Source organism: Bos mutus, chromosome 11 (assembly GCF_027580195.1).
Source record: "Bos mutus isolate GX-2022 chromosome 11, NWIPB_WYAK_1.1, whole genome shotgun sequence".
Classification (NCBI taxonomy): Eukaryota; Metazoa; Chordata; class Mammalia; order Artiodactyla; family Bovidae; genus Bos; species Bos mutus.
In genome coordinates this window covers 68,796,007-68,809,588 of record NC_091627.1, presented here as the reverse complement: position 1 = coordinate 68,809,588, position 13,582 = coordinate 68,796,007, and the positions used below count along the sequence as shown (strand labels likewise).

General features: G+C 39.3%; 1 protein-coding gene and 1 non-coding gene across 5 annotated transcripts in view; one reads left to right on the top strand and one right to left on the bottom strand.

The window, feature by feature from the left end:
* Nucleotides 1-13,582, bottom strand: part of CLHC1 (clathrin heavy chain linker domain containing 1) — a 34,592-nt gene that overhangs the window by 6,278 nt on the left and 14,732 nt on the right. For all 4 annotated transcript variants that reach the window (XM_005889474.2, XM_005889473.3, XM_070379562.1 and 1 more), the window contains one exon: nucleotides 9,493-9,667. In XM_005889474.2, the coding sequence (XP_005889536.1) occupies nucleotides 9,493-9,667 (175 nt within the window). The remainder of the gene's footprint in view (nucleotides 1-9,492; nucleotides 9,668-13,582) is intronic.
* TRNAE-CUC (transfer RNA glutamic acid (anticodon CUC)) lies at nucleotides 10,077-10,149 on the top strand. The gene has a single exon. It is a non-coding gene; the product is annotated as a tRNA-Glu (tRNA).

Below are 13,582 nucleotides of genomic sequence, written 5' to 3'. Positions count from 1 at the left end.
GAGGCCTGGCGCGCCGCAATTCATGGGGTCCCAAAGAGTCGGACATGACTGAGCGACTGAACTGAACTGAAAGAAACCACTTCTAATTACTGGCTATACTAAAATTGTGCTTTAGTTAAATTTTTATTTAATAGCTGCAGAATATTATATAATATCAATTATGTAATATTAATCATAATATTAGTGCCTGCATATATGTAATGCTGCTGCTGCTGCTAAGTTGCTTCAGTCGTGTCCAACTCTGTGCGACCCCATAGAGGGTAGCCCACCAGGTTCCCCCGTTCCTGGGATTCTCCAGGCAAGAACACTGGAGTGGGTTGCCATTTCCTTCTCCAATGCATGAAAGTGAAAAGTGAAAGTGAAGTCACTCAGTCGTGTCCGACTCTTTGCGACCCCATGAACTGCAGCCCACCAGGCTCCTCCGTCCATGGGATTCTCCAGGCAAGAGTACTGGAGTGGGTTGCCATTGCCTTCTCTGGCATATATGTAATAAAACACCAATAATAATAAAATGAAATTCTGAAACCCCTACAAAATGTTTCTTTATTGAAAATTAAGTAAAGCCCTCTGTGTTTGCTGGTGGGGACAGCAGACAGGTGGGTCTAAAATCAAAAGGCAGGTTCTGAGTACAAATTAATTATGTAATAAGCAATTCCCTGACTTCCACATTTCAATACCAAAATACTGGTTTTGGTAGCTACAGTCACAGCGTTTCCTGAGGTTGAACAAGTCATTATTTCTGTTGTTTTTAGTGACTACATTACTGAAGCAACATGAAAATATAAGTACTTTAGTATTTATTTCTCTTATTAATACTATTATTTCATTATTTTCAGTGGTCACCCTCACGATGCTGTCCCACCTGAGAGAAGGCCAGAGTTGAGAAAAAGACTGTTCTGTCTTTGCTTGTCACTTTCCAAAAGGATGATGAGACACAAAGAGTATGATTAAAAAGAAAATTATCCAAAGGGAGAAGGAGGATCAAGCCCCAAAAGAATGGAATTGTCCCTGAAGGAAAAGGAGGGGAAGAAAATTATGGATGCTAGCTCTGGGGGTACAAGAGGCACCCTGAACCAGGCTGGGAAATGAGCCTGGGAACCTCCCTCCCCTCTTCTCTCCCTAATTACCTCATCATGGCAACCCACTTCAGTATTCTTGCCTGAAAAATCCCATGGACAGAGGAGCCTGACAGGCTACAGTCCAGAGGGTTGCAAAGAGTCAGACATGACAGAGCAACGAACACAAAGCCCCTTCTTGGCTCTTCCAACCTCAACTTCCAACTCTAAAGAAGTTCTGAAAGACTTCTGAAAGTGGACCCAAGACCAGACTAGCTCTAGGGAATACAAATGACTAATAAATAAAATATGTTAACTCCACAGGTAAACTAAGGTATACTTGATTATAAGCCAGACTGTGGGCTTCCCTGATAACTTTGTTGGTCAAAGAATCCACCTGCAATGCAGGAGGCCCTGGTTTGATTCCTGGGTCAGGAAGATCCCCTGCAGAAGGGAGAGTCACCCACTCCAGTGCTGTAAATTTTTCAGAAGTCAAAATAAAGGTAATCACCAAATCTACACATGATATTCATTTATTGTTATCTTACAGGATTGGGTTTGTAAAGTTAATATTCTAGAGTATTTTTCCTTTCTAGGGGCAACGTCTGCAATTTGGAGATATTAATATCAACAAAGCACCATTTCTTAAATTTAGGCTTTGTGGGTCAAGTGATTAGACTTTTCCTGGTAGGAATGACTAAGAGAGCCAAGTTTAGTCCATAACCCAGGTTGCTCTAGGGCTGGCTCTGTGCTGAGCTTCAGGAAAAGAACTGAAGCACTTTTAAAGGCAGCTATGTGGTAAGGGCCAGGTCATCAGAGTCAGAGATCAGGGGACAGAGGCTAAGAATAAAAAGTGTGATTTGCCTTGAGTATTCTTTTCTATCATCTCTGGATCCAAAAAAAAAAAAAAAGGAAACATTCTAATATATAAAAAACAGTATTCTATCTAAATAGAGATTAAGAAAAAACGTAGATTAAATAAAGATAAAATGCAGCTTATCTTCACATATTTTTACTGATGTGCAGTTTATCTTCACACATTTTTAATAATTCATTAAAAATCATTGGGAATCCTTCTTTCTATATGGCATGTTTCATAAGAATGGGCATCATTTATAATGGTTTATAAATAACCTAAAGGCTTTTTCTATAAACTAGTATATTGAGTTCATACTCTTAAAAGGCTTTGCCTTACTTTTAATTTGTAGCATATTTTCAGTAGTAGTTCATCCAATCATTTTTTGGGGAAAAGGTAAGATTTTTGTTTCTATGAGTTCCTAATGGAGACTTGAAATGTATGAATAGGTATAATCCATAGTTATCCACAGTCTTCTAATTTTAGTGCATAGTTTTACCACATAGTTCCATCAAAGCTTAAGAAAAAATGAAAATACTGCCAGAAGACTGAAATCTAACATTTTAAAATCAATTGTTGCCAATATCGTATGGAGTAAAGTTGTAATGATTTTTATAGTGTCTAAACTAAGGTAGATCAGTCCTGGGTGTTCTTTGGAAGGAATGATGCTAAAGCTGAAACTCCAGTACTTTGGCCACCTCATGTGAAGAGTTGACTCATTGGGAAAGACTCTGATGCTGGGAGGGATTGCGGGCAGGAGCAAAAGGGGACGACAGAGGATGAGATGGCTGGATGGCATCACTGACTCAATGGACATGAGTCTGAGTGAACTCCAGGAGTTGGTGATGGACAGGGAGGCCTGGCGTGCTGCAATTCATGGGGTCGCAAAGAGCTGGACACGACTGAGTGACTGAACTGAACTGAACTGAAACTAAGGTATCTAAATAGAAGAAATCCCAAACATGGAAAATCCAAACAATGTTGATTAGCTTATAAGTGCTCTAGAGTTGAGTTGAGTGCTCTAGAGTTAAATCAAATTGTCCTATTTAGAATAAAGAAATTTATGCTCAATGGTCAAGTTGACTGGGACACAGAGGGCCCAGGTATTTGGTCAAATATTATTTGGGGTATGTCTGTGAGAATGTATTTAAAGAGCGTAACACTTTAAATGGCAGTCTGAGTAAAGCAGATTGCTCTCCTGAATGTGGGTGGCCCTCAACCATTCAGTTGAAGGTCTGAATTGTACAAAAAGAATGACATCGACTCAGGTAAAAGGGAACTCTTCCTGCCTGACTACTTAGCTGGGAAACCAGTCTTCTCCTGCCTTTGGGTCTCAAGGCTGCCAGTTTTTAGACTGGAACTTAAACCACTGATGATCTTGAGTCTCCAGATTGCCAACTGCAGATGTGGGGACTTCTCAGCCTATACAATCATGAGCCCATTTCTTATTTTATTCTTTCTGTTTCTCTGGAGAACACTGGCTAACACACTCTCCAAGCAGGCTCCTGGGAGTTATAGTTGATCAGGGCCACTCTATTTCTCAGATCTATTGAGAATACAGCACCATATAATGATCATTAGTTTAAAGAGTACCCTTCATGCTAAAAGATGAAGAGATAAGTTGGCATCACTTCAGTTCAGTTCAGTTGCTCAGTCATGTCCGACTCTGCGACCCCATGAATCACAGCATGCCAGGCTTCCCTGTCCATCACCATTTCCTGGAGGTTACTCAAACTCGTGTCCATTGAGTCGGTGATGCCATCCAACCGTCTCATCCTCTGTCATCCCCTTCTCCTCTTGCCTTCAATCTTTCCCAGCATCAGGGTCTTTTCAAATGAGTCAGCTCTTCACATCAGGTGGCCAAAGTATTGGAGTTTCAGCTTCAACATCAGTCCTTCCAATGAACATTCAGGACTGATTTCCTTTAGGATGGACTGGTTGGATCTCCCTGCAGTCCAAGGGACTCTCAAGAGTCTTCTTCAACACCACAGTTCAAAAGCATCAATTCTTTGACGCTCAGCTTTCTTTATAATCCAACTCTCACATCCATACATGACTACTGGAAAAAACATAGCTTTGACTAGGCAGACCTTTGTTGGCAAAGTAATGTCTCTGCTTTTTAATAGGCTGTCTAGGTTGGTCATAACTTTCCTTCCAAGGAGTAAGCGTCTTTTAATTTCATGGCTGCAGTCACCATCTGCAGTGATTTTGGAGCCCAGAAAAATAAAGTCTGACACTGTTTCCATTGTTTCTCCATCCGTTTGCCATGAAGAAATGGGACCAGATGCCATGATCTTTGTTTTCTGAATGTTGAGCTTTAAGCCAACTTTTTCACTCTCCTCTTTCACTTTTATCAAGAAGCTCTTTAGTTTCTCTTCACTTTCTGCCTTAAGGGTGGTGTCATCTGCATATCTGAGGTGATTGATATTTCTTCCAGCAATCTTGATTCCAGCTTGTGCTTCATGCAGCCCAGCATTTCTCATGATGTACTCTGCATCATTAACTTAAATAAGCAGGGTGACAATATACAGCCTTGATGTACTCCTTTTCCTATTTGGAACCAGTCTGTTGTTTCATGTCCAGTTCTAACTGTTGCTTCCTGACCTGCATACAGATTTCTCAAGAAGCAGGTCAGGTGGTCTGGTATTCCCATCTCTTTCAGAATTTTCCACAGTTTATTGCGATCCACACAGTCAAAGGCTTTGGCATAGTCAATAAAGCAGAAATAGATGTTTTTCTGGAACTCTCTTGCTTTTTCGATGATCCAACAGATGTTGGGAATTTGATTTCTGGTTCCTCTGCCTTTTCTACAACCAGGTTGAACATCTGGAAGTTCACGGTTCATGTACTGTTGAAGCCTGGCTTGGAGAATTTTGAGCATTAATTTGCTAGTGTGTGAGATGAGTGCAATTGTGTGGCAGTTTGAACATTTTTTGGCATTGCCTTTCTTTGGGATTGGAATGAAAACTGACCTTTTCCTGTCCTGTGGCCACTGCTGAGTTTTCCAAATTTGCTGGCATATTGAGTGCAGCACTTTCACAGCATCATCTTTTAGTATTTGAAATAGCTCAACTAGGATTCCATCACCTCCACTAGCTTTGTTCATAGTGATGCTTCCTAAGGCCCACTTGACTTCATATTCCAGGATGTCTGGCTCTAGGTAAGTGTGAGTGATCACACCACCATGATTATCTGGGTCGTGAAGATCTTTTTTGTACAGTTCTTCTATGTATTCTTGCCACCTCTTCTTAATATCTTATGCTTCTGTTAGGTCCATAACATTTCTGTCCTTTATTGAGACCATCTTTGCATGAAATGTTCCCTTGGTTTCTCTAATTTCTTGAAAAGATCTCTAGTCTTTCCCATTCTATGTTTTCCTCTATTTCTTTGCACAGATCTCTGAGGAAGGCTTTCTAATCTCTCCTTGCTATTCTCTGGAACTCTGCATTCAAATGGGTATATCTTTCCTTTTCTCCTTTGCTTTTCGCTTCTCTTCTTTTCACAGCCATTTGTAAGGCCTCCTCAGACAGCCATTTTGCATTTCTTTTTCTTGGGGATAGTCTTGCTCCCTGTCTCCTGTACAATGTCACGAACCTCCGTCCATAGTTCATCAAGCACTCTGTCTATCAGATCTAGTCCCTTAAATCTATTTCTCACTTCCACTGTATAATCGTTAGGAATTTGATTTAGGTCATACCTGAATGGTCTAGTGGTTTTTCCCTACTTTCTTCAATTTAACTCTGAATTTGGCATAAGGAATTCTTGATCTGAGACAGTCGGCCTCTGGTCTTGTTTTTGCTTCCTGTATAGGGCTTCTCCATTTTTAGGTGCAAAGAATATAATCAATCTGATTTTGGTGCTGACCATCTGGTGATGTCCATGTGTAGAGTCTTCTCTTGTGTTGTTGGAAGAGGTTTGCTATGACCAGTGCATTCTCTTGGCAGAATTCTATTAGCCTTTTCCCTGCTTCATTCTGTACTCCAAGGCCAAATTTGCCTGCTACTCCAAGTTTTTCTTGACTTCCTTCTTTTGCAGTCAAGTCCCCTATAATGAAAAGGACATCTTTTTGGGTGTTAGTTCTAGAAGGTCTTGTAGGTCTTCATAGACCCGTTCAACTTCAGTTTTGTTCAGCATTACTAGTTGGGGCATAGACTTGGAGTACCGTGATAATGAATGGTTTGCCTTGGAAATGAACAGAGATCATTCTGTCTTTTTTGAGATTGCATCCAAGTACTGCATTTCAGACTCTTCTGTTGACTATGATGGCTACTCCATTTCTTCTAAGGGATTCTTGCCCACAGTAGTAGATATAATAATGGTCATCTGAGTTAAATTCACCCATTCCAGTCCATTTTAGTTTGCTGATTTCTAAAATGTCGACATTCACTCTTGCCATCTCCTGTTTGACCACTTCTAATTTTCCTTGATTCGTGGACCTAACATTCCAGGTTCCTATGCAATATTGCTCTTTACAGCATCAGACCTTGCTTCCATCACCAGTCACATCCACAACTGGGTGTTGTTTTTGCTTTGGCTCCATCTCTTCATTCTTTCTGGAGTCATTTCTCCACTGATCTCTAGTAGCATACTAGGCACCTACCGACCTGGGGAGTTCATCTTTCAGTGTCCTATCTTTTTGCCTTTTCATACTGTTCATGGGGTTCTCAAGGCAAGAATACTGAAGTGGTTTGTCATTCCCTTCTCCAGTGGACCACATTTTGGAGTCAGAACTCTCCACCATGACATGTCCATATTGGGTGGCCCTACATGGCATGGCTCATAGTTTCACTGAGTTAGACAAGGCTGTGGTCCATATGATTAGATTGGTTTTCAGTGATTGTGGTTTTCATTCTGTCTGCCCTCTGATGGAGAAGGATAAGAGGCTTAGAAAGCTTCCTCATGGGATAGACTGACTGAGGGGGATACTGGGTCTTGTTCTGATGGGTGGGGCTGTGCTCAGTAAATCTTTAATCCAATTTTCCTGATGGGTGGTGCTGTGTTCTCTCCTTGCTATTTACCTGGGGCATCACCCAGACACCATCTTAACCTTCCAGGAACAAAGTTTGGTTTTTTTCCTTCTCCTTTATGCTTATCTTAGGTAACCTCACCCTTGCATGAGCCCTTCGTTACAAGCTGTGGAAGTAGTATCAGTACCCATAAGACGGTAGGAATTGACATGGGGTCTGGGCCACTTATTCATGAAGCTTACTTGTGTGCTCTGGGCCTGACTGAGCACTATCTTGGTCATGCTTGATTTTGGATGGACTCTTCTGAGCCAATCTGAACTTATGACTTTGTGAGTCTGTCAGAATACAGATTCATGATAAGCATTTCTAGTTAAACAGTCTTTGATACTCCATGGATAAATACTCCATCTTTAGCACAACCCAATAGCTGTTTTTCAAATGTTATTCATTTGTTATACAAATGTTGTCTGTTACAATTGACAGATGATCTACTATTATATCTCTGGGTAGTCCCATGCCAAATGAAATCAGTTAGCGGGTAAATCAAGAACCATGGTTTCTAAACGAGAAAACAATTTGAAAAAGAACAGATTCATGTATATGTATAGCTGAATCACTTTGCTGTACACCTGAAACTAACACAACATTGTTAATCAGTTATACTCCAACATAAAATAATTAAAAAAAAAACAAAACCCATGGTTTGATAAAGGCATGGTAACCACAGTCATTCTACCAGACAAGCCATCAAGATCAAAAGAAATATAAGTAAGAAGACTCTGAAATGGGTGATAGAGAAGAAAAATAATCAGTATCAATTAATATGGATGAATCTCAAAGTAATTACAAGTGAAAGCAGCCAGACCAAGGAAAAAAAAAGAATATACAATGTGTGATTCCAATTATATATATATATATATATATATATATATATATAAAATTTTAGGAAATGAAAATGAAACTAGGATAATATAAAGTAGATCAGTGGTTATCTAGAGATGGGGAGGAGGTAGAATGAGGTGGTAGAAGGAAAGAAGAGGCATTACAAAGGGACATAAGGAAACATTTCAGAGTCGTGGATGTATTTAGCATCTTGATTGTGCTGATTATTTCAAGGATGCATGCATATGACAAAACAGGGTTTCTCTGGTGGCTCAGCAGTAAAGAATCTGCCTGCAATGCAGGAGACTCAGGTTTGATCCCTATGTTGGGAAGATCCCCTAGAGAAGAAAATGGCAACTCACTCTAGTATTCTTGCCTGGGAAATCCCATGGACAGAGGAGCCTGGCAGGCTACAGTCCATGAGATCACAAAGTCAGACACGACTGAGCAACTATATGTCAATACTTGTCAAATTACACACCTAAATATGTGCAGCCTACTGTGTATCAATTATATCTCCATAATGCTGTTTTTAAACAACTCATCAAATTGTACACTTTAAATAAATATAGGTTATTATATATAAACTATATCTCAATAAAGCTGTAAAAAAGCAAATTACAGTTCTAGGACTTAGTAACAAGGGCTATAATTCATCCTGCTCACCCTCCTCTTATAAGTTTCCCCAAGAATTATGACCACAGAATCCTAGAGGAGCTGTGCCTGGATGGAGTGAACTTAATGTGAAAAGCAAAGAGATCTGTATTATGCAAATGGTTGACTAAGGCAGATGCTGTTTTGGTGTCCTGCCCAAATCCTCCTTACTGAGTCAGCATACCCTTCCCCAGCTGCTCTAGGTATTGGCTCTCAGTGGCTCACAGGTGCTTGCCTTCCATAAGGGATTACCCAGGGCTAGTGGGAGCCACCATGCCCAGAAAGTTATGTATTCCTACCCTATCCAGGCAGCCCACAGCCCTTGACTAACTGATGGAGAAGCACGGAAGCCTGGCCCCTTCCGTCAAGTGGGAACAGCTCTGTGATGTGCTTTATGCTTCAGAGGCGTCCCTCTGTAAATAAGGTCAATACTTGCCTGAGGTCACATCCTTGCTTGGCTCTTTTCATTTCCCTATTCTGCTTTACTCAGTCCCTTACGGGTTTTTCCTGAGAAGCCATCCTTCATGAACACCCAAATTCCTGTCTTAGGCCTAGGTTCCAGGGAACCCAATCCAAGGCAACCCTGGTACAAGTCTGCCAATTTGTGCCAAGACTCAACTCCAAGAAGCCACCTCCTGCCTGTGCTTGCTGGTTTGTATGTTCTTTTAAATGTTACCTTGGTTCACATCCCTCCTGCTTTTACATTTTCTCCTGGGCTTATCCTTTACATGTATCCATAGCCTGTCTGAAATAAAGTTATCCCTTTGAGCAGCATGATACTGATCAACCCTTTTCTATCCTTATTGATCAACTTCCATGTACCAATAACTGGTCACAAATCATCTTGTCAATTGCCTTGAGGCAACTCCTGACCTCTGAGCTCATTGTGACTAGGCCTTATTACTTCATCCATGAATGCTTAGTAAATACTTTTGGATAAATTGCAATAGAGATCTGAAATAAATGCTCAAATAATGTACTGACAAGAAAACCATTAAAATTTTGAGAACTTTTTATGCTTGATAAATGCTTTATCAAGCAAATTTCAAAATTAAGTTAAAAGCATAACTTTGCTTACCTTTCTTGGGTGACCCAGTTGATGACTAAGTCTAAACGTTTTTCAGACAATCCACACTTGATTCCTTCCAGAGTTAGCACTGCATCAACAGGATGTCTAAAAGCATGACTTATGCTAAAGATAGCCTCAAAAAATAAAAGTAATGGGGAAGGTTTTCCTCTAATTTTTCCAACAGCTACAAAGAGAAGAAAAGGTTTTGAGTCAAATACTTTTAAGTAATAATTTACTTTTTCTTACTTCATATTCTTATTTTCATCTCATATCATTTTCTAAAAATTTTAATCTAAAGTTATATATTAACATTTGTAATTTTTAACTAATGCTTGTGGATTAAACTTTATATTTTGGATAATGGACAGGGAAGTCGGGTGTGCTGCAGTCCATGGGGTTGCAAAGAGTTGGATATGACTTAGCAACTGAACAACAATGACTAAATAGCATATGCTATGTGAAAACCAAGGCAGAGATTAGAGAGATGAGTCTACAAGTCAAGGAATGCCAAAGTTTGCTGACTTAAAAGTTATGAGAGCAGCATGGAATGGAAATCTATTCAGAGCCTCCAGAAGGAGGTGAAAGATGGGAATTCCCTGGTGGTCCAGTGGTTAGGTCTTAGTGCTCTCACTGCTGTGAGCCCAGGTTCAATCCCTGGTCAGGGAACTAGGATCTCACTTAATGTCTTACTTAATATTCTGTGATTCTACAAAACACTCAGTGAGTTATCACCAATCTAGTTTTGGTGAATTTCTTAGAGTAAGATCCACATACCTAGTAAATGAATAAAAGTTGGCTGTTTTTCAATTTCACTGGTAATTATACTATTTAAGCATTAATTGCAAGCACTTATTTTTACTGAAACTTGCAAGCCATAATTTGAGTAGACCAAGACAAAGGGAGAAGAGAAAGAAACTCAGGACTATACCAATATCACTTAAAAATTTTTATCACTTTTAACTTATACTAAGTTGAGAGCACATTCAAAGAAAGAGTTCCTAGTTACTTGCAAGATGTCTCAAAATTTCTGAGTAAAAATTGAACATTTCAATGTTAAAAACAAAAAACAGAACACTATAACCTATAAAACACTGCTAAATTTTTTTAAAACCCTAAAAGCAAAAATGGAGAGATAGACCACATTTATGGGTTCACTGGGTCATAATATTCAGTACTGTTCACTGTCTATTCTCCCCATGTTGAACTACAGATTCAATGCAATTCCTAGTAGACCTTTTTTTTTCCCTAAGAAATTTACAAGCTGACTTCAAAAATTTAAACAGAAATATAAAAGACCTAAAATAGCCAAACCAAATTTGATAAAGAAGAACAGAGTTTGAAGACTAACACAATCTAATTTCAAGACTTACTATAAGCTTACATTAATCAAGACAGTGTAGTACAAGCTTCAAGATAAACAGATCAATGAACAGAATAGACAATCAGTTGATTGGCACAAAGGTACAAAGGTAAATGAGTGGAGAAAGTCTTTTTAAATCAATTATCCTGGAATAACTAGATAGCTATCAGCAAAAATAAACTTTGAAAAAAAAAACTTTAACCCATACCTCACATCATATATAAAAATTAACCCAAACTGGATCACAGACCTAAATGTAAACCTAAAATTATAAAATCCTTAGGGGAAAAAAATAGAAGAAGAATCTCTGCAGAGTAGACATAGATTTCTTAGGTACTACACTAAATTCTCAATCCATAAAAAAAAAATCATAAATTAGATTTCAACATAATGAATGACTTCTACTCTTAGAAAGACACTGTTAAGAAAATGAAAAGACAAGCCACAAATTGGTAGAAAATATCTGATAAAGCATTTCTATTCACAGAATAGAACACTACTCAGCAATGAAAAATAAATTATTGATAGATGCAATAACATGGATGAATTCCAAAATAATTATGCTCAGTGCAAGAAATCAGTCAAAAAAGCATACCTACTAAATTTCTTGTAGTGCATTTGGCTGTCTTATGGAATAGGGCAAAAGTGAAGAAAAACAATAGTGAACCACCATTCTAAAAAGGCTGTCAATTATTTCAAGACAATTTCTCCCGCCCAAGGGAACAGTAAATTAGTAGCCTCTATTTTCAGTTGAATCTGGAGAGTGCATGAATACTATTACATTAGCCATCTCCGAAGATAAGTGCATACTTATGTAGTATGGCAGGAAAGGTCCCAAGTGTGGAGTGAGAAGAGCAAGATGAACATCTCTGGAAGCATCTGTGGAAGCTATATGCACCCCTCATACACATATACACACTGCACATACATACGCTGTATTAGTTTCCTAGAGTTCCTGTAACAAGTCACCACATACTGGGTGCCTTTAAAAAACAACAGAAATTAATTTTCTCACTGTTTCTGAAATAAACTTCAAAATACAAACAAAAGAATTTTACACTTATACTTTTTGGTTTTGTTTTTTTGTTTTTCAGGCTTCATTTTTTTGTTGCTCTGTGATTTCAGATTATGGTTTGTGGTATACTGTGTAACAAGTAATTTTAAAATTGATCATTAGAACATCTTTTTCTAGGAATATTAGAAGTCTGTTGTAAAGAATTGAACCAAGAATGATTATTCCAGTTAGATAAGCAGTTCCTGTTTGGGGTTTAGTAGATAAAAACAAAAGGATACCTACATTATAATTCATTTATATGAAATTCTAGAAAATGCAAACTAATCTTTGGTGATTGATAGCAGATAAGTAGTTGCCTGGGGGCTGGAGAGAAGCCATATGAGGGAGACCAGTGACAGGGAGGGGAGTAGTGGGAAAGAGGGATCAGTTCAGTTCAGTCACTCAGTCATGTCCGACTCTTTGTGACCCCATGGACTGCAGAACGCCAGGCTTCCCTGTCCTTCACCAACTCCTGGAGCTTGCTGAAACTCATGTCCATTGAGTCGGTGATGCCATCCAACCATCTCATCCTCTGTCGTCCCCTTCTCCTCCCACCTTCAATCTTTCCCAGCATCAGGGTTTTTTCCAATGAGTCAGTTTTTGGCAACAGGTGGCCAAAGTACTGGAGTTTCAGCTTCAGCATCAGTCCTTTCAATGAATATTCAGGACTGATTTCCTTTAGGATAGACTGGTTGGATCTCCTTGCAGTCCAAGGGACTTTCAAGAGTCTTCTCCAACACTACAGTTCATTTCTTTGATGCTTAGCTTTCTGTATGGTCCAACTCACATCCACACATGACCACTCGAAAAACCAAAGCTTTGACTAGATGGACCTTTGTTGGCAAAGTAATGTCTCTGCTTTTTAATATGCTGTCTAGGTTGGTCATAGCTTTTCTTCCAAGGAGCAAGCGTCTTTTAATTTCATGGCTGCAGTCACCATCTGCAGTGATTTTGGAGCCCCCCCAAATAAAGTTTCTCACTGTTTCCATTGTTTCCCCATCTATTTGCCATGAAGTGATGGGACCGGATGCCATGATCTTAATTTTTTGAATGCGGAGTATTAAGCCAGATTTTTCACTCTCCTCTTTCATCAAGAGGCTCTTTAGTTCTTCCTCACTTTCTGCCATAAGGGTGGTGTCATCTGCATATCTGAGGTTATTGATATTTCTCCTGGCAATCTTGTTTGCAGCTTGTGCTTCATCCAGCCTGGCATTTCCCACGATGTACTCTGCATATAAGTTAAATAAGCATGGTGACAATATACTGCCTTGACCTACCCCTTTCTCAATTTGGAACCAGTCTGTTGTTCCATGTCTAGTTCTAACTGTTGCTTCTTGACCTACATACAGATTTCTTATGAGGCAGGTCAGGTGTTTTGGTATTCCCATCTCCTTCAGAATTTTCCACAGTTTGTTGTGATCCACAAAGTCAAAGGTTTTGGCGTAGTTAATAAAGCAGAAGTAGGTGTTTTTCTCGGACTCTCTTGCTTTTTCGATGATCCAATGGATGTTCGGAATTTGATCTCTGGTTTCTCTGCCTTTTCTAAAACCAGCTTGAATATGTGGAAGTTCACAGTTCACGTACTGTTGAAGCCTGGCTTAGAGAATTTTGAGCATTAATTTGCTAGTGTGTGAGATGAGTGCAACTGTGTGGTAGTTTGAACATTCTTTGGCATTGCCTTTCTT